Here is a 23,297-nt window from a genome sequence, read left to right as displayed (position 1 = left end):
CCCCTCTAAGTCCTGGAAGGCAGCAGGATCCCCCTGGAACCTTCTCGCGCCCCGTCCTGGCCAGGCTGCTCCACCAACATGGAACGAGACCCCCAGTCTGCACCCCACTGTAACACACGCACCTGGGTGATGTGTATGTACACACCCTCGGAGGTAACGTACGTCACCTTCACTATATAGTGTGCACACTGTATGTATTTGGACAACATAAGCGGCAGAGTATTTAGTAATATTTAATAAATCCATCTGTTTGAAATGGCAATTTTTATTCTGTGTGTTGGCAGCAGAATTAGGTTATCGAGGCTAAAAAAGGCTCTAATCAATGGAATTTCTCCCTATTTTTAAACTATCATCCAGCCAATGCAGGCAGCCCAAAGGCAGTTTGATTTTGGCTCGGTAACTCCGGATTTGGGGAAGGCAGTGCCGCTGTGGGCATCCTTCTGGGGGCTTATAGAGCACCGTGCTGGGGGAAAAGAGGGAAGCACACCCAGCTCCTTGTTCCCTCCCCCAGCAAAGGATATCCAAGAGTCAGGCATGGACAAACCCCTTCCAATAGGAAGGAAATACAAACAGTATTCCCAAACCAAGCCCAATGTAACGCCCTGCATCCACCCCTTGTGTAACACCCTCTGGCTTTAAGTGTCTTTACAAGCCTTCACTCGCTCACTGCTGAGCTGTGCCTAAGCTGGGATTGACGGAGAATCCTATTTAGGAAAACACCCTTGATGAAGAAAGCACGAAGCAAAGAGGAAATTTTGCATGGATCTTTCCAAGTGTGACGGGCACTGTAACGCGGGGACCATCTCCGGGAGGGCTCCTGGGGCGCTTGGGATCACTTGGTACAAAAGGAGAGCCTTCATTCAGCCCCGAGCATCTGAGCTGGCTGTGGTTGAGGATTACAAGAGCTGTTTTGATCAGGGGAGAAATTCTGTTTTTAGCACAGGCAGCAATTAAAATAGCTCGTGAATCTAAACGCCTTGGGGAGCTGTCATAAAAGGAGGTAGAAAATCCATCTTCTGCACTCCTCTGCAGCCAGACATGTGCCTGGAGAAAGAAGAGGAGAAGAGAGCTTGAGGGTCACCTGGTGAAAAAGGACAAGCCGAGCCATCGAGCCAGACACGCCAATTTGATCTCCAGATGGCTGAGGAGGGTCTCCGGGGTTCAAGCACCCCCTTCTCGCTCTCCTTCTCGGGAAGTGGCTTCCTTGCCCTGTACCAGGTCGGGGTGGTGCAGTCCCTGCTGGAACTGGCTCCCGAACTCCTCAAGTCCGCCTGCAAGGTCTACGGGTCGTCCGCCGGCTCGCTCATCGCCGCCGCCGTCGTGTGCGGCATCGACATCGGTAAGACAAGTCATGGATTTCCTTACTGTAGGTTTTTGATTTCAAAATAGAAATGGAGGGGCTCATGCTTTACAGCACTGGTGCGGCCGCGATACTGGTGTCACCTCACAAGGCACAGACTTGCAGATGGTGCCACTGGTGGCAGCCACCCCGGAGCAATTTGGGGTGGTGTAAGTTGAAAAAGCCGGTTGTTGCTGCCCGAATGTTATCTCAGATCGTGGGGTAGATACCGCCTGGGTAAATCTGGATGTACCTGTATTTTGTTGGCTCATTTTCCTGCTCTTGCTGAAGGAGCAGATCTCCTTCTCTTCCTGCTATGAGCTCTAAGGGGAGCTGAGATGTGTTTTCACGTTGCTTTGGGTGATCCCACTCAACCTTCCCAGCACAAGGGGAGATGTGGCAGGATTCCTGTTTCCCCATAGCAGAGCATCTTTCCCTTCGGCAAAAGCCCGAGGGCTCATCAGTGGGATGTGCCCAGGGAACAGCAGCCCCCGCCCCAGCCCAGGGCTGGGGTTTCTCTTATTGCCACAAAAGAGGTTTTACTCTGAACATCTTTAGACAAGGCGCCCCCAGCAATAAGATCATCTATGTGTAGAATTAATTCAGAGCAGTTAATCCACTTTTAATAATCACATCCTCACATATTTCCAATTAGTGTCTGTGGGTAAACAAGTGTACACAAGACTTAAGTCTTCAAAGGCTGATCCAAGCCTCGCTTCGAGCGATGGGACATTGAGGGGGGCGGGGGTTTTAGGGTCCAAATAATGATGGAGGCAGTTCCTGAAACCTCTGGTGGTTGCTAGAACCATTCTCCTAGAGCTAAAAATAATTCAATACTTTGGCAAATATATTTAGACCAAAGAAAAAGGAACCTTTCTGCCCCAAAGGGGATGAATTCCCCTACAAATCAGCAAGGCCCCCTAAATTTTCCCCTCGGATTTCTCAGGCCGATGTAACTGGATGGAGCTGGGGCTGTCCAGCAGGTATAAATCCCTCTGGTAACTGGTCTTGCTGTGGGAAGCAGGGCTGAAATGGGGGTCTCCTTCACTGGGGGTGGTAGGCACCATCCACTTAGAGGTGCTGACATGAGCTTGTGCCCAAAAGCATCTTCTCCAGGGGAAGAAAAGACCTTTTGGGTAGTGATGACTCTGGTGGGTTTCTAATGAGGAAAACAAATGTGGCACAAACTGTCCAATTCACATCGGGGAGGACTGGGGCAAAAAGAGAGTTAAAGGTGCGCTTGGCTCCTGATGGGGGGGGTCCCATGGGGGGGCTGTGGTCGTGTACCCGGCCCCTGCCCTGACCCAGGCTGTGTGTGGAGCTCTGAGCTCCTCCACAAGTCACCCGGGCACACTGTGTGACCAGCAAGCTGGTGCAGCTGGGGACGGTCATGGCACTGCGTGCCAGGGTCACCCCTCCTCGTCCTGAGCCAAAGTCCCATCCAGAGCCAAAGCCCCAGAGCTGGGCTCGGCTCTCACCTCCTGCCTGGCAGGTTACCGGCAGTTTTTCCATGTTTTTCCCCCACTGCCAGGACACCGAGCAGCCAGGCAGGACCCAGCGGGTGCATCACCTCCCTGGGGCACCTCTGGCTTTTTCAGCATCCCTGAGGACTCTGTGTAAACCTGCTGAGCATTAATCATCACGCCACATGGCCTGAACATCAGCCTAAACTTTTATAACCCCTCTTAATACCTACGTTGCTGCAGTTGCCTTCGGGACACTCCATCTAATCCATGTCTGTCCCTGCTTTTAAAGCAACCTCACGAGACAGCCTGGAAACCTTTGCCCCTACGAATCTACGGTGCTAAGGCAAACCTGGGGCTTTGTGCCAGCACAGGGTCGCAGGGAGCCCACCTGGGTGCAAGGATGGCTCTTTGCAGCGCTGAGGAGCTGGACAAGCCTTCTGCTGTGAGAGTTTAACCCCCCAAGGTGCGGTTTTCCCCCAAGCGTGCTCCCCATTTCAGCAAAGGGACCAAGCTCGCTCCTCGGGATCAGGCTGACCGTGGGTTTGCTGCACCCCTATTCCCCCCATCCTGCACAGCCTGGCGTCTCCTGAGCCTCGGCTGGGGCTCAGCAGCTCTGCCCCTTTAATCCAGCTTTTGGGATGTGCAAGACACATGTAATGACTATTAACACCAGCTGGGAGGTCACTTGGGGAGCTTGGATGAGTGGGGAATCCCAGCACGATGGAGCCAGGGTGCCTGGCTTGCAGGAAAGCCCAAAGGAGAGGAGGTGGGGATCTGCTCCTTATCCTCACCTTTGAGCTGTTCCAGCTCCCCTGGGACGCTGGGGCTGCCCACGTGCAAAATCAGAGGTGGAAAGCAGGAACGTGTTGTGCAAGTCACATTGGCACCGATAACTCAGTGTCTGCACCTGCGTCCCCATTCCCGGGGCTCTTCGGAGCCTTTCCCTAATCCCCGGCCATGCATGTCTCGAGCACCCGTCTCCGGCGGCGCAGGCGAGGATTTCACCCGTGGAGCTGTGCTCAGCCATACGTTGTCCTTTAAGGATGTCACAGGGGTGATCTCCTGCTTTCGTCCTGCCACAATGTCCCCTGCCGTAGCAGCATCATCATCCTGGGGTCAGGCATGGGGGCAGCAAGAGGCTTTATTTGTAAAGGAGCATTAAAAACAGGATAAAAAATATAACTGTTAGGGCAGCGGCGATACTGACTTTCTGTCTTTCCCCTTCCCTCTCTGTCAGATGACCTAAAGGAATTCTTCTTTGCCATGGCAAAGGAAGCCAGGAGAACCATCCTGGGTCCTCTCTCTCCCAAGTGCAGCTTGATGGCAAATATCAAGACTGTTCTGGAGCGGATGCTGCCGGAGGACTCGTACCAGCTGGCTTCGGGGCGGCTGCACATCTCACTCACGCGGGTGGCAGATGGCCAAAACGTCATAGCCTCGGAGTTCAGCTCGAAAGAGGAGCTCATTCAGGTAGGATGCCGTAGGAAGAACCCTGCCTACCGCTTGGGATGGAGGTACCTAAGCGCTGACGACTTTAACTGCACGGTTTTCCTGCCCATGGTGGGGAGAGTGTCGGGAAGCTCTGCCAGAGCCATGGTCCCACACCAGGGAGCTCCATGAGGCTTGGCGGGAGGGAAGAAAACTTTGTTGGGTCCAGAATCAGGCAGGAATAAATCATGCTAAAAAAGCAAGAAGTTTTCCAGCCTCAAAAAGCTGATGCTGACAGGTTGGCCAGCTCTAATAAGTGCTAATGACCCTCTACAAAGAGCTGTGTTAATGCTAACATGACCTTTCAGCCTGGACAAGTCTCTCCTCGGCCAAGTCCCATTGGCAGTGACTCTCCTCATTGCCTCAGCACTTTCCTGGGGGGAAAGAGCTGGACAAAGCCCCTGTGCTGCCCAACAAGCAGCTGACGGACCAGTACATTAGAGAGAATCCCAGGGTAACTGGCCATGGGACCCTGTGGGCTTGCTTGTCCCGGGGAGGGAGCAGAGGATGGCAGCTCCACAAAGACATTGGTGTTCCCCCCGCGGTGCTGGCCAGGTCCCCCCAGGAGCCTGGGATGCTCCTTCCCAGCTGATGAGGTTGGTGGCAAATAGTTGCAAACGGCCCAGCAGTGGCTTTGTCATTGACAAATCCCAGCAGAATGAAAACGCCTTGTGAGGATGTCTTGGTTTTGTCCCAAAACCCACAAATAAAGAAAATAACCCCAAAGCTTCACCTTGTTACTGTCAAAGGGCAGCGTTCGGACAGTGATATACAGCTATACAACTGTAATACTGCTGGCAGCTATAAAAATGAGAAATGAGGTGCTGTGGCCTTCTCAAGAGAAGTGTTTCAACTGTATTGAAATGAGATGTTTTCCTCTTCTTGAAACCTTTCTTCCTGACACAGCCAAGTGCCAAGCACAGGTGGTGCTGCCAGCCTGGCTCCAGGTGATTTCTCCAGCTTGGATTTGCAGGCAACCAGTCAACGGCTTTTGTCCAGGAGAACTTGGACAGGAACATTGACTTCTGCAATCCCTCTCCTCCCCCAGGCTCTCCTCTGCAGCTGCTTTCTTCCTATCTACTGTGGATTCATCCCTCCATCCTACCGGGGTGTGGTGAGTGATATTTCCAATAAAACATACGTTCCCAGCAGCATGTTCTGGGGTTGGAACTTTACGTTCCCTTGAGCGGAGAGGGCTATACATGTCGAGGCTTCTTTAGTTCACGGAGGATGATGAAGTCTGTGAGTTTGTTCTTCCTCCCATCCTAACATGATAGTTGGGCGGAGCTGCCTACGGACAGAGCTTGGATGAGTGATTCTCGCCTCGCAGATCTCCAAAGCGAGAGGAGAGGACGCCCACACCGGACTTTGTCACCCAAGCCAGTTATCCCAGGCAGGATCTGTCTCGGTGCAGATGGCTCCATTAGCTCAGGTGCAGACTTGCATGGCTGAAATAGCCCGAGTCCGTGGGAGGATGGATCCTCCCCCAACCACGTGCATATTCCTACTCTGAGAAACACCCCAGCGAAGCCAATGGATTTGGGCTGGCTTCTTGCTAACCCTCAGTGAAGGAGGAGCGCAGCAGCGTGGCGGCGAGGCGTGGGGACCTGCCTGTGTGTCGCAGCCCACAAAGCCACGATTCCAAGTTTGCAGCTGGGATCGAGCTGGGATCTTTCATTGGATTGTCCGTCTGCACTGATTGAGCCTATTTAGTCCCGGGCTGTCAGGTCAGATCTCCAGCCTACCCGGGGCTGCAGGGTTTGCCCACCAAGTGCCTAAAATTTGCAGGACCCAGAGCTCAGTGGCGTTGCTGCTTGAGGCTCCTCTGCACTGTAATTTCAAGAGCATTTAATGGGACCAGCTGCAGTCCTTGCAACCTCAGATCCCACCGAGGTGGGTGGCAAATTCAGATTCCTTTTGGAATACAGCAAATGACATTTTCCTTGCCCAGTGAGTAATCCTCCAGGGCTTTGCAGGCAGTTATTAAATGCGGGAGCCCTACTGCTGGAGCTCAGGACTTGAAATTTATGCGACACTGTAAATTCAGCGATGTTTGAATTGGCTAATGACTGCCAAAACAACTTGACAAAGCTTTGCGAATTAAAATAATTACATTTCTAGTTTAATAACTGCGGTGGATTACAGCACCTTATCGAGGAGCCGGCTGGGTGCCGTAGGCAGGGCAGCAGGAGTTGGCAAAAGGCAGGAGAAAGAGCGAGGGGGGGGGAAGAGTGGCTGTCGCAAGTGGGAAGAGAGGACGTGCTGGGACTGGTTCACGGCAGGAGATGTCGCCTTTGCAGCTGCTTGCTTTCCTCTCGGTGACGCTGACCTTGCACACAGGCTGTAGCAATCCTCAGAGCCAACCCTCCCTCTGCTCTTCACCCGCAGCGATACGTTGATGGAGGATTCACCGGCCTGCAGCCCGTCTCCAGCTTGGAGGAAGCCGTGATCACCGTGTCCCCCTTCACGGGAGAGCTCGACATCTGTCCGCGGGATTGCCCCGCTATCTTCTTCTGTTTCCAGATCTTCAATGGCAGCATTCAGATCTCGATAGAAAACCTCTGCAGGATTAGCTACGCCCTCTTCCCACCTAGCACCATGGTAAGCCCACCAGATCTTCCCAGCTTTTGTTTTGGTTTAACCAAATTAATGCTGGTCCTGCCTTCCCAAGCTTTAAGGTTCAGCTCAACCTCCGTTATTAATTAATCAGATTTCAAAGGGAGGGAGCAGTACCCACTGTTTCTGCAGTGCATTTTTTTGGTGGACACTGCTGATGGGTACCTGTGACGGGGTCCGCCCTGGTTTGACAACCTGCAAAGGACCAGTGCTTTGGTGGCTGGAAACCAACCCATGCTAGCTGCCTTCCCAAATGGACCATCCCAACCCTCCACGGTCAAAAAGCCTTGGTTAGGTCCTGCCACTGCCTGGTTGGGGGGCTCTTTAGTGACCTCAGGTGTTTCTCCTTGCAGGTCTTGAACGACATTTTCTCGCAGGGGTACCAGGACACTGCCCTTTTCCTGTACAGGAACAGTAAGTGTCACCCTAAGACCTGAAGGGCAGCGAAGAAATGCGACGCACGCGCAAGCATCAGCCCTTTTTCTTTCCATGTCTCACAGATGCCTTTGGCTTTAACTACTTCAATAGCAATTTCTGCTTCGCCAGCATGTGTGGGAAGAACGACTTCGCGCAATCCAACAGGACACGCACTGGCCTCCGCAAAAGGGTACTGCAGTACCCGCTCCCTTGCTTCCTGCCAGGTAGAGGATTTGGGGTACTGACCTGGGGGTTTGGGGGTGGCTGGGGCCACTGAGGGCTGCTGCAGTCTTTGAGAGGAGCAGTATTAAATTTAAGATATCATTATCTGTTCTAGTAAATATTTCTAGATCTGCGGTAGCTGTTCACGGAGGGGCTTTGTAAGAGAGGCTCCAGATGGATTTCTGGCCTGGGCTTCAGGACCTGCAGGCTGAGCTGCAGCAAGAGTTGCTGGACAAGAGGAATTATTGCATTTAGGGGATTATTTCTAACTACTGATCTTGATTTATTTCTGTGTTGTCATTCACGAGCACAGGCTTGGCTCTGTGGAAGAAAGAGCAGATAACCGGACTGCAGGATCCACTGTCAAAAGTCCTGTTGCAGCCATACAGGCTGCCAGCTTTTTTCAGGAAGGGGTAAGAGCATCCTGGCAGAGCCGTTGAAGCTGAGAGGGATACAGAAATCAGTGGTTGTGCCTTCAGCAGTGGTGAGACAGCTGAAGGGACATGGTGCAAGCTTAGCATGAGGCGTGCAGGCATCCCTGCGAGCCCAGCAGTGGGGGCTGCAGTGTCCCTCAGATGGCAGCTCTGTGGGGAATGCACGGGACACTCTCCGGGGCGGTGGAGGCTGGTGGCAAGTCCCTCCTTTTCTATGGACCAGAGGAAGCTGATGCACATTGACTGCATAAGCAGGCTTAGCGGCATCCCTCCTCTGCAGGGGAGCTGGGTATTCTCTGAAGGCAAGCCCCAGAAGAGTGGGCATGGCTAGCAGGAAAACCATAGGATAGCTTGGTTATGAAAGAATATTACAGCATGCATTCTTCATTCACACCCTCTCCCTTTTGCTGCATTTACTGGTCACTTAATATGTGACATTAATATGTGACAATGACAATAAAGTCAGCCTGTTTATTTTGGTTTTGCAGGTTGCAGAAGATGTGGCGCCTGCTGGGAGGTATCAGCTCCATGGTAAACTGGTTCCAGAAGCTCCTCCAAACCGCGGTACCTGGTTTGCCTAAGAGAGCCATGGCCAGGACGTGAGGTGCTTGGAGAATGCAAACCCTCAGCGGAGGAAGAGCAGGGTACAGAGCAGGGAAACCCTGAAGGACCTCACCCATGGGCTGAGCATGGCTAAAACCTCCAAACCTGGGGTACCCCACATTAAAAGTAGCTGGTTTTTTTCCCTGTGATATTATTTATTTAGTGACATCTGAAAGGAGCTATGAACCAGCCTAGTGCTGCTTCCCCACAGCAACATGTTCCTGTTCCAGAGCATTATCTGCTGGGCTCTGTCCTAGCAGGACATCAGACGCATCCAACAAGATCCTGAGAGATGTTTTGGCACTAAAATCTCAAGGGTTCAAGGCATTTAACTTGTCACACAGACAGCTTTTAAGCCGTAACTCCCCAAAACCTACTGGCAAGTTACTTCACATGCAGCTGGTGAAGAGACCTGCACGGAACGGTTTCACACTGCAGGCAGCTACACAGCTCCTCAGCTGTGAACAAGCCCTTCAGTATCAAACCTCCCTGGGGCTTCTTGTCCCTGTTGATTCATCCACCCTGGCTCAACTAACTGCCAGCTTGTTCTCTCCTGTAACCACCCTGGATGGGCCCTGGGGGTCTCCGCCACCACATGGTTCTGCTGCCCTGGGAAGTGGTGGGCAACATCAGAGCTCATTTCACACACCAGCACGGCTGCTGGGTTTTGATGGAGTGTTTTGGGGGTGGTTTTGGTTTTTTTTTCCACTTGAGGAAACTAGCTGGTTTTGTTCCCGGTAGTGCTGCCGCAGTCTCCCTGCACAGGCCTGAGCTGCTTCCAGATGCCAGCCAAGGCGTTTAACTGCGGTGCTGCACCTGCGATCAAACAGCAGCCTGCACAGGGGAGACAGGGCAGCTGTACTTGCGTGCATGCACAGCCCAGCCACTCCACTTGCTGATCGCCAGCAGCATCCCTCCCCCTGCTTTAACGCAGATTACAGGGCATGCATTTGCCAGCAAATGTCACATTTCAGCTGTTTTCCTCCCACTCAGAAACTTTCAGAGAGATTCATCAAACAGAGAGAGAGGGAGAAGCCTTAGGGAGCATCACACTGGGCAGGAACTAATTATTGTTCAGTTCCCTGAAGTTATTTTACCAATTACATATTCTTGAGCTTCACACACTCTCGGAGGCCTGCTTCTCCTGCCAGCAGAGCTAGGTGCACATTTGGACCCCTCTGAATTTGCAGCTGTGGAGAAAGATGAAAGATGAAGAAACCTAAAGATTTACCTTCCCCTACTTCGAAATACCACTTCTTGCAGACTGCATCTCTTATTGCAGCAGGAGAGCTGACATGTCACAAATACATTCGTTTTTTTCATGCAGTTTTCTGTAACTCGCTGCTACAAACAGCTGTATGGTCCAGGCAAACATGCCTCACGTAGCTGGCCTGCATGCAGAATGAATTAGCAGCACACTTAATCATCCCAAACACATTTTAACATCAGAAGCTGACGGACTGGCTTTACCCTAACTGAGTCTCCCCTGTTTTTTGGTTCCCAACGGGCAACAGACTGATCACAACGTTAGCCCAAGCTATTTATTTGAATGAACAGCTCATTCAATCGCACAAAGGGAAATGGTAAAGAAGGAGGTTTCATCCAAAGTGCCCTGGAGACTGCAGACACAAACTGGGGGACAGTGGAAGGCTGCATCAATGTAAACAGATCCAAAATTAACTATGAATGCTCAGTGAAAGATGAATACGTTCTGCTGCTTCTGGTTGAAATCGATGACCTGGAGATATTTTCTCTGCAATGAGCTTGCTAAAAGCAACTTGGATACTTATTTGCTTTGGATCCATCAAAACCTACTCCTGTCTTCCTTCCATCCTGGACAGATTCACATCTCTCAACCCCTGCAGCCAAAGCTGGGCTGCTCAAAACCAGCTTGCAAACTGTGACTATGTTCCTGCCACAGATCAAAGTGGAGAGGGCACAGAGACACCCACTACTCCCCAGGCAGGAGCGGGGCCAGCCAGCCCATCATCTGCTTTTGCTCATATTACACTTCTGCTTTCTCCCCCCAGGCAGACAGCCCCACTTCTGCAACAGCCCTTGTGCCAGGCTCCTGGTCTTCCGAGCAAGCACCACCACCTCCAGGCAGGATATAACTATTTCAGTCAGCCTCAGGCAGTTCCACTAGCCCTATTCAAATGGGAATTAAAATCCCCAAAAGAAAATTCTCCTATAGGAATTGGACCTCCAAATCCACTACACTTGCCTGCAAATCTTAGCCACAAACAGGAGCACAGTTTGAACTACCCGGTGCATCCTACCTGTCCCTACACAACATAGTGCTTGATCATAAAAAGTTAGCAAAACTTTGAGAACTTCAACAAAAAACAGCCTACAAAGAACACCCAAAAAAAACCCAGTCATAGCACAGAGCCCCCCTGCTCCAAACCTGCAGCAATGTGCCAAGATATTAGTCTTTAATGACTTGCCATTTAAATCAGCTGCCTTTTGTTTTATTAATCCCCCATCTTTTCAAGCAAGCACACCTGGTGCTGTCTCCTCTGCATCAGCCTGGAGCTAACAGTAAAAGGAGGCTTTGCCAGAGGCAAGGGATAGAGGCAAAATTTGTCATCTCTGAATCACTGTCGTGGTTTAACCCCAGCTGGCAACCAAGTACCACGTAGCTGTGCACTCACCCCCCCTGCAGCAGGATGGGAAGGAGAATCAGGGGGAAAAAAGCTACAACTCAAAGGCTGAGATAAGAAAAATTTAATAATTGAAATAAAATATAATAATAATGAAGGGGAGAGGAATAAAATCCAAAGAGATGGGGAAAAAACCCCAAGTGATGCTCAATACAATTGCTCACCACCCACTGATGGACACCCAGCCAGTCCCTGAGCAGCAATCAGCTGGCCCCAGCCAACTCGCCCCAGTTTATGTACTGGACATGACATTCTATGGTATAGATTTCTCTTTGGCTAGTTCGGGGCAGCTGTCCTGGCCGCATCTCCTCCCAATTTCTTGTGCCCCTCCAGCCTTCCTGCTGGCAGGGTGTAAAAACCGAAAAGTCCTTGACAGTATAAACATCACTTAGCAACAAATCAAAGCATCACTGTGTTATCAACATTGTTCTCACACCAAATCCAAAACATAGCACTGCACCAGCTACTGAGAAAATTAATTCTATCCCAGCCCAAACTAAGACAATCATCTTGTGCAGGAGTTTGTTTCACCCCTAGGGAAGCAAGCTGGGAAACCCAGCTGAACCCAGTTCAAACCAGCTGCAACAGATCCTGTCTTCAGCCTAAAATGCCTCCTTTAAAGGTGGGTCACGGGAGGCACCTGGGGTGGGATGGAAGTGGGGTTGTGGCTTTTCAGTGCAGCTTGGTGTCTGTCTGCAGGCTGGGCTGCCAGATGCTCTTTTTCTCTTTAAAAAAGGAACTGGGGTCAAAGGGAGCAGCAGGGTCAGAAATGCTCTTCTGCAGCTGGCATGGCCCTGAAGGGAATAAAACCACGTTGGTCAATCTGATGGATGCTTCTGGCAGTTCTTATGAGACAAACTGGATCCAAATACCTGACCAGGGCTGCTGCTCTCCTTCCTGTGGTCTAGAGGGTAGTAGGTTTTAATGTCCTTAAAATATTGCTCTTGTACCACTATGCTGTTGCTTGCCCTGGTCTGCATTGAACTCAGCAGAGATGTGAAGCCTGAGGTAGGTGAGATGAGAGTTTGGAGACAACCCAAGTCAGGAGCACTCTCTAAAGCCGGATCGCTCTGCGGATCCAGAGGGGAGTCTGGGGGCCTGATCCATGCAACTGAGCAAATGGAAACAAACATGTGTCTAGTCCTGCTTGTGGCTCTGGCTGCAGGTGCTTTATGCCAAGCTCTACTTCTAGTCTAGATCCAAAAGAGGGTGCAGCTTGTGTCCTGGTGGGCACATGGTTACAGGGGCAAATCCTTGTGGCTAACCTGCTAATCCAGCCTGAGCCTGGCCCATGTGCAGGCTCTACCGCAGCAGTAGTCCTTTGGGGATATTCTCACTTATTCAGGAAAATGGGTGCGAGTTGTTCACAGGTTTATACCCTTGCTTGTTTGGTAACATCAATGATATTATAGTATGGTGCAGATAAACAGCAAAATAGCCTTTTCCTGGCTTAGGTCATCAGGGCTTTTCCTTCCCAGAACTGAAAAACCTGATGCACTTCTCTGGAGACCGAGTCCTGACTGCCTTCTTGGCTGCTTTCTGGCCTAACAAATGGGTCTTAACTCTTTCCACAGGTGACTATTGTTGCCTAGCTGCAAACCAGAGACTGAGACCCCCAATAGACCAGAGCCTGCCCAACCTCCAAAGGAACCTGGTTCCTACTGTGCTGTTTTCAAAAAACTCCATGTAGTTCAGACTGATGAAGCCTTTAGAAAAGCAAGCATGGAAGTAAACTGTACAGCCTAACTGTGTCCTGAATTTCTACAGTGAGTCTCTTTCCATAGGTAGAGTTGTCTTGTTCTCAATAGAAATGTCACCTTTGCTTTCATTTTATGTTTTTCAAGCTTTTATTTTTAGAGCCGGAATGGTTACAGCCCTGTTCTTTCCCCTTTATGTTCCTCATTTGGCATGGTCCTCCTAGATACAGCAGAAAAAGTGAAAAAAACCCGAAATATTGTTATTTATGTGGCAACGTTTTAAACCATCACCATGTTGGAAAAGCTGTGTAGTTTTCCCTAAGCTGACAATCTCTGAAATGTCAAAAGACCGGGAAAGAAAAAGAAAATAAATAATAAAAATGAAAGAAATGTTGCACTCCGGCATGTGGTTCTTCATATTCTGCTAGTAACAATAAGACAAACTGGAATCTGAAACACTGAGGGTTCTCCAGCTTCCCATGTCAAAAGTGAAATGGGAGAGGGCATTGTTTTGCATAGCATTGCAGAAAACTATAATTTTTAGATGTAAACCTGCCTTACGTTGCTTAGAAATGATACTGCTAGAGGTTTACCTGCAGCTCTAATAAGCTTTTCTCAGCTCAAGTATTTACACGTCTGCACACCAGAGTTACTTAGTAGAAATTTTGATTTGTCTGGCACAGCAAAGTTGAGACACAAACCATTGAGACACAGCTCCTTCCCCCACCTTTAATGAAATGATGTGTGAACAGAACCCGTTATTACCTGGCAAGGTGAGGAAATGGCTTGCTTCACAGAAAGAGCTCCTTCTCTAAAGAGTCCTTCTGACCTGGCCACAGCCTAAGTCCTCATCCCTCACCCACAAGTTCAGCATGAGGCCTCGCTAATAACCACTGACCCAAGAGGGGACTTTCTCCCAGTCCTGATGTTCTACTGGAGCCTGCAAAAAACCCACACAGCCTCTTTTGGCAGCGAGAGCCCTGAGCAAGCGTCACTTAGCTCATGAAAAGTGATGGGGTAAAGGAAGTGCTGGTCCTCTACCTTTCTGATGGTGGAGAAGGTGGTGTGGGACTTCCTCTTCCACTTCATCTGCTGCCCGGATGGTCCCTGGATTCTCTTCAGTGACATCCTCAAGGTCTGTGGCTCTGGAGCAAAGTAGTCTTGTTTCTGGCTTCCAGTGCAGGGTCCTTTCACCTTTCTGACATGATTCATTGCCCAACGAAAGCATAAAGTCCTCATCAAGGTAATTTACGCCAAAGTCACCTGGTGGGAAGAGAATCCAGTTCTCACTTCTTGTTGCTCAACTACCAGGTCTCCAGCAGTGTGAGGCGTGACCAGGGTTAACTGGAAAATAGGGATGCTGATAACCACAGTGCATGGCTAATCCGAGTTGGGTTTCTGGGTCGGCGATCACCAAACATCATTGCTTTGTGCATCAGTGGGTTATCAGTCTAACACCACACATGGCACCCAAGCCTACGCTTCTCCTGTCCAGGTCCTGGGGACCTGTGTTCCATGGGAAGCTCTACCATGCCCAGTGTGGCAGAGAAGAGGGGAGCTGACATCATTGGGGGGAAGGGGTGACCAGGGAGCTCTAGGAGAGGCCACAGAGAAGGTGGGACTCAAGTAATCCTGGCAATGCCAGGGATGCAGGGATCTCTCTGCCCTGGTCACTCTAGGTGCACTGGCAGCATCTCTTACCTTCTATCAGCAAATCAGCATTGTAAGAGAAGCACCTGACCTACCTGCTCCTCACTCCCAATCACTTACTCAGTCTTTTTAAGAAGGAGACTGTGTCCTGGTAGCCGTGGATATAAAACTGGTCCAGAACCTGCAGGGGGGAGGTGGTGGTCAGGGCAGATGGGCCAGCTATAGGGAGGGGTCTCATGGCTCTGGGTACCTGTAGAAGCAGCTCACCTGATATGTGGGAAGCTGAAAAATATACTGCAAGCGGCAGATGTTTCTTTTTGATATCTGTAAAATACAGTCAGAGAGTTGGAAATTGAAGAAGGCAGCTGGGCTATCTTTGGGACAGATGTCGTATTCGCCGGCAAAAGCAGACACAGTGATTGTGGTCCGGGACGTGAAGTTGGCTCGCCACATGCCGAGTTCCCCATCAACATAACGCTAGGAGGGAAAACAAGGAACGCTGAGCCTTCCTCTTTTCAGAGAGGAGAGTGCTGCACCACATATGCATGCATTAGGGGTTTCTTCCCCACCCAGGCCCAAACCAGACTGAGTTACTGCGGCTACACAGATCTCCTGCTGGGGAACAGCCCTGCCTGCTGTCCCATGTGCTCCAGGTCTACACCCACCGCCTCCTCCCTTCCAGCCAAAAAATTACTCTTGAATGAAACCGGAGGAAAATGCAACAGAAAGGAGTTGAACTAATCCCACGGCCAGGGTGAGGATGGACACTTTTGTAAGAAGGTCAGTTCTGTCTGCAGTGAGGTCAAATTGCGGGGCACTTGGCTTCAGTTCTTCATACTGCAGATGCTGTGTGATCACAGCACCAAGTGACTGTGGTGGCAAACACAGCTATAAACATGCTTAATGCCACCACTGGAGAAAGGGCTCAGGCTAGATGGGCCCTTGGCCTGAGCCGGGATAGGATCTCCAGACCACAAGGCTACTCACCACCCCATGGTACGTAGGAGGGAAAAATCCAAAATACAGAGGAATGAAGCAGCTGCACGTTATGGCCTGTGGGTGAGATGGGAAGCACGGAGGTGAGCAAAGAGCCAAGAAAACCTGTTGTCTTTGGGAATGGTGGCTCATCTGAATGCCAGAATAGGGACCCGCGGCTGGGCTATTGGGCACCACTGAGTATGGTGGACCAGACCATGCCTGACATCCACAGCCAGGGCTGGAGAAGTAAGAAAGCAACCTGTGAAATGCCTCATTTTTCTCCATGCGTACTCAGGCCCATTAGATAATTCAGCCAGCAATCAGAAGGGCTGATTTTCTTATTAGTTTCAGCTTGTGACCCTGTCTGCTTGCCACTCTGGCTTCAGAGGGTGACAAAGACAGAAATCATGGCATGGACAGGCAGTAAATCCCACACCGCTCTTCCCCTCGCGGGATGGCTGTGGCTGCTCTCACCTGAATGAGGTCCTCCTTCGAGGCAAACTCTGAAACGGCCACGCTTCTCCAGTCGTGCACACGGGTGAGGATAACATGCAGCTTTCCAGATACCAGCTCGTGGGCATTCGTAGGCAGGTATTTGTTTAAGCTATCCCTTAAGATTTTAAGGACTTTTCCTCCAGGAAAGTGCCCCAGTGAAGAGAATTGCACAGTGTTGAAGAAGGACAGCTTAATCTCCTCTAAAGCAAAGCAAAGTGATCATTCCACATCCCTTATATTCTTATTTACACACTTTCTGGGCTGCACTTCCACCTAGTAAAGGAGCATTTTACCATGCTGGTAAACGCTCATAAAGAGCCATTATTTTCATTAGGACTGAAGGTCTCATGAGAGGACCCAGATTTTCCAAGGACCTTCAATACTGCAGGAAGCAGAAGTATTTTGTTTTCTTTCCCCATGTCTCTCCATCTTCATCTTAAAAATTTTTGGAGATATGGGAGGAAATTGACAGGAAGCCTTTGCATAAAGTTTCCTCTTGTTGGTTCTGCATCTCTGCCCCCTTTCTCCTCTGTGTTTTGGGAATCAACAACCCCAAATGCCTTATTAGGAAGGGCACTTCTGTGTCTTATGTTAGATATACTTAGAATTAATTCAAATTAATAAGGTGCAATGACTTATTTAATAACTATATCTAGTCTATTTTCTCTGTGCTGGTTAATTTACCCATGTTTTCCACTCCTAAAGAGGTCAATAAAGTAAAATTCGGAGGAATTAACCACTGATGAATGACAAATAAAAAGAATTACCTTTTGCAACTCCAAAATTTCCAGACATTCAATCTCTTTAGACACAGAATAAATGAAAGTGCACAGCCCTTACCTAGATCGCAGTCACACAACACAAGTGTAGCTATAATCGATCCTGAAGATGCCCCATAGATCCTGGATGCAGATTTCAGTATGTCTGGTGACAAATTCTGCAAAGCAACTGACACTCCAAGCTCATATATTATCAAGAAACTGCAGCCTCTAAAAAGTACAGAGAAAGGTCTTCCCTCGTTCCCATTTATCTTCATCACCTCTGCTAACAAGAAGCACTCAGGCCACACGAAAGCAGCTGCTCAGAACAGGTTTGGAGGTTTTTTTTCTACAGCTGTGGCTGTTTCCAACCTGCTTCTGTTTCTGACCACGCTCTTGCTGTCTTATATCTGTTGGACATAGATCTCTAAGCCAAATGCACAATGAAACAATAGCAGTGGGCAGAAGCAGATGACGTGATGTCTTAATACCTAAGGCCACTCATTAAAATAAAATCATTACATTGCAGTATGTTTTTAAGGTGTGCACTAAGCTGCTGGGTAAAAGCCCCAGGCACCATGGAGGGCCATCAGTGTCACGAAGCAGCCCAGGGGAGGTCAGCAGGGCCTCAGCAGGGAGCCCTCCAGAGAGAAAAGCTGCTTCCCCCAAGCTGCTTTAATGGTACCCTGGGGTCCCAGCCTAATTTTCCACCATCTTGGGAGGTGGGAATCGGCAAATATTCCGTGGTACACAAGAGTGTTGAAAGGTGCTGCTCAAAACTGTCTTGCCCCATTTGTAACAGGTTACCAAAGCTCAAGCCAGGGAGTGGAGAAGTTGGAGAAGGTGACTGGATTATTAAAGAAATCATAAGCCACGTTGTTCTCCTAGTTTCACAATTTCAAGGTTTGAGTTTGCTTACAAAAGGCTAAAAACAGGGAGTCCAGGTAACAACTTGTGGCTTAATCTAACTCCTAAATGGCTGAGGTTTCAGTAGAGTAACAGGTCAATAAATTAGTAAAGAGGGGGAAAAAAAAGTCTGACAAACACAGTAATCTATTGATTATTCATCCAGAAATGCAAAGCCTTCTCAGCCTTGCAGCTAGGTGAGACACTGAAAAAGTGCTACGGGGGAAAGCAGTACCGAAAGCTGGGTCCTGTGATTCCATGAGCATTGCAGATCCCACCACAGAACTGCAAAGGAAAAAGAGAAAAGAAAAACTGAAGACTCAAGAAAAGAGGAATAAAAATATTCCATGCCTAGTCAAGAGAACAAATGCACTGGAAATGATTTTCCGTCTACTCTCTAGCCTAAGGAACCCTACAAATTAACTGCAACGAGAAGAGTTAATTCCAGAAGCTGCTCTGCGCTATTTATTGGGTGCAAGAGGGATGTGGCGTTTGAAACCCTCTGGTGAGCCACACAAAGGATGCTCTTTGAAGAAAACTTTGATGCTTAACTCTGGGAGAAGGGCAGAAAAATAGAACCAGCCTTGCAGAAGCAACAACATTGCCACTGCTTCAAGCCTTGGGTTCAAGCCCTCCTCCCCTAAGTCAGCAGCACAGGCAGGGAGCTAGAGTTGTGACACATCGTTGCACTGCTTTCCAAACACAGCTGGACAACTGAATTACTCAAACCACAAACCAAACCCACGGAACAGGCCATGTTTTACTCTTAATTGCATCTCTGTATTACTGAGATAGTTTGTAAATCCATTTGTTTTAACTTCTTACCCAGTCTTGCAGCACCAAGAAGTAAATAGTGTTTATAGGGGGAAAGTAGAGGGAAGCCAAGTCTCTACCTGCTTACTCCACCATTAGCAGGTACTGCCATCTCACCCTGTCTTTCAAACCCACGGATTGTCCTTGGTGTCCTTCAAAATGAGTAAGGAGTGAAAAAAAAAAAACCCAAACAGAAACAAAACTGCAAACCTGTTTATACAGCCCTTGGTGGGCTTTGCGTCGGAGAGAGGTACCCAGACCTCAACAGTGGGGCTTGTAATCTAGAAGAAATCCAGGCGATCTGAATTAGAGTGACCCAGGTGGCATAAACAGTAGTTGAGACACCCTGCTGTGGAAATGCAGAAGCTGCTTCTTGGCCCCTCTCTGCCCTGCACCAGGATGGGACACAGATAGTGTGCAACCCTGTGTGATCAGGGGGCTGAAGCCTCTCCCTTATGAGGAAAGGCTGAGACCCCTGGGCCTGTTCAGCCTGGAGAAGATGGAAAGGGGATCTTATCAAGGTCTACAAATACCCTAAGGGCAAGTGTCAAGAGGGTGAGGCCAGACTTTTTTCAGTAGTTCCCTGCAACACAAGAAGTTCCATCTGAATAGGAGGAAAAACTTCTTTGGCTTGAGGGTGATGATGTACTGGAACAGGCCACCCAGAGAGGTTGTAGAGTCTTCTCTGGAGACATTCCAAATCCACCTGGACAGGATTCTGTGCCACCTGCTCTAGGTGAACCTGTTCCAGCAGGGGGTTGGACTAGCTGATGTGCAGAGGTCCCTTCCAACCCTGATCAGGCTGTGATTCTGTGATGCCCTGAGTTTCAGGTCTGTTGTTTTACTAGGCCAAATGCCTTCATGATCTTTGGCGTGTGCTGTGTCTCCATCACCGGGTCAGAAACAGCTGCTAGCAGGGGGACCCTGCTGGTTTCTCTCTCGTTCTTCATGCCAGCTTTGGGGACAAAGCCAAATCTGGCTTTGAGCAAACTGACCATCCAGGGTGGGCCAGTCTGGAGCACCACTTCGGGTAGTTAAATGAAACAAAGGAATACACGTGCATTCACAAACAAACTGACAAGACAGGGCAACACCCAAAATAGGCTTTTCCTCCTGTGGTATTAAAATGAACCAGAAGCCGACCTAGCAGCCTAGTCAGGACACAGCAGGGAACAGGCTGACAGATGCCAAGAGGTTATCTTGACTCCCCAGTGTGGCATATTTTAGTGTTGAGCTGATGCCAAACCAAAACATTTTTCTTTCACAGATCTTCTGCAATGACAAAACTGTGACCTCAGGGCTGCACTGCTCTGGGAATCCAGTGGTGTTCCTAACCCACGTACGACTTCTGATGTGCAAGTCATTTCAAGAGAAATGGCTTTGAGGAATTCATTTCTGTGGGACAATGAATCACCTCACCACTCTGAATCAGATGTGAAGTTTGTCAGACTTCAAGCACTAACACATACCTCAACAAGTACATGAAACGTGCAGCGGATGAGCCGGTACTGTTGTGTTTTGTGGGATTTAACTGGCTGTGAGCTGCAGGTGCATTGCTTCCCATGCAGACCGCTGGATGTCCAGAAATATCATATCCTGTGACTGAGAAAAAAGGAAAAGCCATGTCCTCAATGTTTTTTCACTCAGCCACGTATAATACAAATTCATTCCCCTCAGACAGTAATGTCTGGCTACTCAAAATGCATCGCCCTGGATGAGGAACCTTTTAGCTAGGCAGGGTGTTCAGGGCAAGAGGCAGAGGTCAGGAGGTGTTGAACTCATCCAAGCTATGTGCTGAGTCACCTCCCAAAATTTTCTAACCCAACTATACTTGTGCAGTACCCAACACTGATCTAAAAGCCCCGTGACAGTTGGAAGGTCCCTGGCACGGACAAACTGTGCCGGACCAGGAAGAATTTTGAACTCTGAAGCTGCTGATGCAAAAGACACTTGAAAAAAAATTAGTGACTGCAAGATGTTGAGCTGGAGAGGGCTCATGGCTTGAACAGAAGAGCAAAGCACCTGTGAGATTTCCAGAATAGGAAATGTTAGGAGTCTGTTTCCTCTCTCTCAAGGTGAGCAGGGATTAGCCCAAACTGTATCCTCTGTCACACATCCTGGAACAAAAGGGTGCAAATTCTGGCTTCAGCTTCACATTTAAATTAGCAAGACCATCTCAACACCAACCAAAAGATTCATCAACCTTGCCTATAGCCTATGTACAGCACATATCAGCCTAGCCTCATTGCCTTGCTGCTTCTGTGAATAAGAGGAAGCAAGCTATTGTGCTGCAGGGTCCAAAACAGGGAAACTGGGCTTTCCCTACAGTGACAGCAGGAGAAAAAAAGTAAAGGACTGGGGCAGCGGAAGAAAGAAATTGCTGTAGAAATCCAAGATAACAGTTTTATTTTGGGCTGAAATCTTCTTGTGTAAGAGTCTAATCTCAGCAAAAATCAGTTTGTCTTTCACTTTCATGGAAGCTGAACATTTTTTTGTTTATCTGTGTCTGAAAGTGATTAATCAAGGAGTTTCCTTGGCACCTCCCCAGCTTAGTGCACTGAAACAGGAGCATGAGTAAAGGTGTGGCTGTTGACAGGGGTCTGAACTTGCCCATGCTGCGGGAAATGCTGCTTCTCTGAGCTTGGCAGTGCGTGCTGTGCTCAACCCGTGCACCTTGCCTACCTCTTAGCCAGCTCATGTGTTATATCACAAATCCCCCGCTGCCTCCTCACCAGGAAAGGCTGTCACTGGTCTCAGAGAGCATGCTCCTATCTGCCTGTCCTCCTTCCAAAACACTGATTTTAACAGAGCTGACATGATCAACACTTGGGCCGCTGATTTCACTGACAACCTTTATTGTAATTAGGAAAGAAAAAAAAAGGGGGGAGGGGATTAATGATCCATCCTAGACCTTGCATTATAAATCGGTATTTCTGACTTTGGCAGCTCCCAGAATGTGCCCCAATATACATTTTTTTCACTTTATAATGGGAATATGATGTGTAAGCTTCCAGACTTGTTTACCATTAAAGAAACCCTTCCCCTCCTCATATGACAAGTATCTCACCCAGGCACATGACATGATGTCACTGTCTACAGCAGCCAGATGAATTGTCCTAATGGTGATGAAAGCCACTGACTTCACAGGTGTCCTACGGCTGCAGGCAAGGAAGTAGGGTACAGTGCTTTACAGTGCTTGCAGACAAACAGACCCGCTGCAGCAAGACCGAGCCCCTCTCCTGTAGATGTTTTCCTGCTAATAGCTGCACACATGGGGCTTTGAGGACAAGGAAAAGTCTGAAGCAGATCCCCACCTCCAGTCTGAAGAAAGGCACTACTTCTTCATGCTAGTAGAGATTCTTTAGCCTTACCAGACCCTTAAGAGCACCCTGTTACACTAGTAAGATACCTTAGCAGTAGATACTACAGGATAGCGGAGCAAAGTTCCATCGTCCCCTCTTTTTAGGTAGGGGAGACCTGGGCAGAGCTGCTTCTACAACAAAAGGCAGCCAGAGCCACACTGGACCCTTCTGATCATTCATCATCAGCGCTTATGGCCACACTGCTCAGCTCTTCAGTGCTCTTGGCTGCTTTTGGGATTGCAATTGCCACCGAGGTCAGCAAGTCAGCAGCCACATAACCCATTCTACAAAAAGAAAAGCCCAGGGAAAAGGTAAATTTGGCCTCTTAAAAGTTTTAAGGCTTTAAGATCAGTATGACCATGTAGAAACCTGCAGGCCCTGAGGAAGAATTGGGATACCTCACACAGACAGTTTAACAAAAAGGGCTATCACATGCTGAAGAGAAAAACCACAACTTGCAGAACACCCTCCTAATCTTCACAGGGGCATTTAGCATTTCCTTGCAACAATAGCAGCCAAAAAAATCAGGACACCAGAACTCCATGTGGGACACAGCCCTCCCCCACCACAGGCCCAGCCCTTTGCTTTAGCACCTGCCTCAGACACAGCCTAGGAAGGGCCCAGCACCAGCAGGCACCCCAGAGCCACCAGCCCAGAACCAGGGGGTGAGCTGAGCCCCCAGAAGGGCCGAGAGGACCCCTGGGTGGGGTGGGGGAGGGGAGCCCAGGGGGCCCCACCTCAGCACCCCCAACGCAGTCTGGGGCAGGCAGCAGTGGGGCTGGGCCACCTGCACCCCCCCACCTCACCTCACCTCACCTCACCTCACCTCACCTCCCCTCCCCTCCCCTCCCCTCCCCTCCCCTCCCCTCCCTCCTTTTCCCCCTCACAGCTCCACTTCAGCCTACAGAAATAATGAAATATAACAGCAAAAGGAGCCATCCGGACTGAAGCAGGCCTGCCCCTCGCGTTTTTAAAGCCTGCCGGCGAGCGCATGCGCACGGCCGGCACGTGCCGGGTCCGCCATGTTGAAGAAGGGCACGAGTGAGGGCGGAGCCCCCCCCCCCCCCCCCCCCCCCCCGCGGGACTATAAAAGGCTGGGCGGGAAGGGGGGAGCTGTGCCTCACTGAGGTGAGGGGCCGTGGTGGGTGCCTATGTTGGTGAGCCTGTTCTTGTCCTTTTCTGTTGTGTGGGGTTTTTTTTATTTATTTATTTTTTAAATCTTATGTTGCACTTTTAGGCTGCTCTGTGTCTGTATATATTGTAGCTGTGGTGAAATTTTAAGTGTAAGTACCTTACAGCAGGTGCTGGCAGGGCAGGCTGCAGGCTAGGGCTCCTTAGCAGACCTTGGAGGGGCCTGGGGGAGTGTAGGGAGCCCCCTGAGCCCCCTCTG

The 23,297-nt window shown here is 49.7% G+C and overlaps 2 protein-coding genes across 14 annotated transcripts; one reads left to right on the top strand and one right to left on the bottom strand.

The window, feature by feature from the left end:
• Nucleotides 1-1,129: 1,129 nt before the first annotated feature.
• Nucleotides 1,130-11,195, top strand: PNPLA1 (patatin like domain 1, omega-hydroxyceramide transacylase). 2 transcript variants are annotated; one of them, XM_080367289.1, is made up of 8 exons: nucleotides 1,130-1,339; nucleotides 4,043-4,275; nucleotides 5,342-5,407; nucleotides 6,682-6,894; nucleotides 7,263-7,323; nucleotides 7,410-7,550; nucleotides 7,862-7,961; nucleotides 8,471-11,195. In XM_080367289.1, the coding sequence occupies exons 1-8, from the start codon at nucleotides 1,138-1,140 to the stop codon at nucleotides 8,583-8,585; spliced, it is 1,131 nt and encodes a 376-aa protein (XP_080223415.1). In that variant the 5' UTR covers nucleotides 1,130-1,137; the 3' UTR covers nucleotides 8,586-11,195. The 2 variants fall into 2 exon arrangements, with proteins under 2 accessions (XP_080223415.1, XP_080223416.1); XM_080367290.1 differs by having other exon boundaries at nucleotides 8,449-11,195.
• A 102-nt stretch (nucleotides 11,196-11,297) lies between these two features.
• On the bottom strand, nucleotides 11,298-22,977 carry LOC308054430 (omega-hydroxyceramide transacylase-like). Of its 12 annotated transcripts, none has more exons than XM_080367276.1 (11): nucleotides 22,874-22,977; nucleotides 20,568-22,191; nucleotides 20,015-20,147; nucleotides 17,968-18,017; nucleotides 16,909-17,016; nucleotides 16,048-16,268; nucleotides 15,583-15,648; nucleotides 14,863-15,072; nucleotides 14,716-14,776; nucleotides 13,987-14,208; nucleotides 11,298-12,042 (listed from the first exon to the last, which is right to left on the bottom strand). In XM_080367276.1, the coding sequence occupies exons 3-11, from the start codon at nucleotides 20,107-20,109 to the stop codon at nucleotides 11,921-11,923; spliced, it is 1,155 nt and encodes a 384-aa protein (XP_080223402.1). In that variant the 5' UTR covers nucleotides 20,110-20,147; nucleotides 20,568-22,191; nucleotides 22,874-22,977; the 3' UTR covers nucleotides 11,298-11,920. The 12 variants fall into 12 exon arrangements, with proteins under 12 accessions (XP_080223402.1, XP_080223400.1, XP_080223403.1 ...); XM_080367274.1 differs by having other exon boundaries at nucleotides 21,613-22,191; XM_080367277.1 differs by having other exon boundaries at nucleotides 21,955-22,191.
• Nucleotides 22,978-23,297: the final 320 nt, after the last annotated feature.

The sequence above is a fragment of the Falco punctatus genome (genome assembly GCF_963210335.1).
Source record: "Falco punctatus genome assembly, chromosome: 17".
In the NCBI taxonomy this organism is placed as follows: Eukaryota; Metazoa; Chordata; class Aves; order Falconiformes; family Falconidae; genus Falco; species Falco punctatus.
Note: the sequence above shows the minus strand (reverse complement) of the source record. Positions and strands in the feature narration are given on the sequence as shown.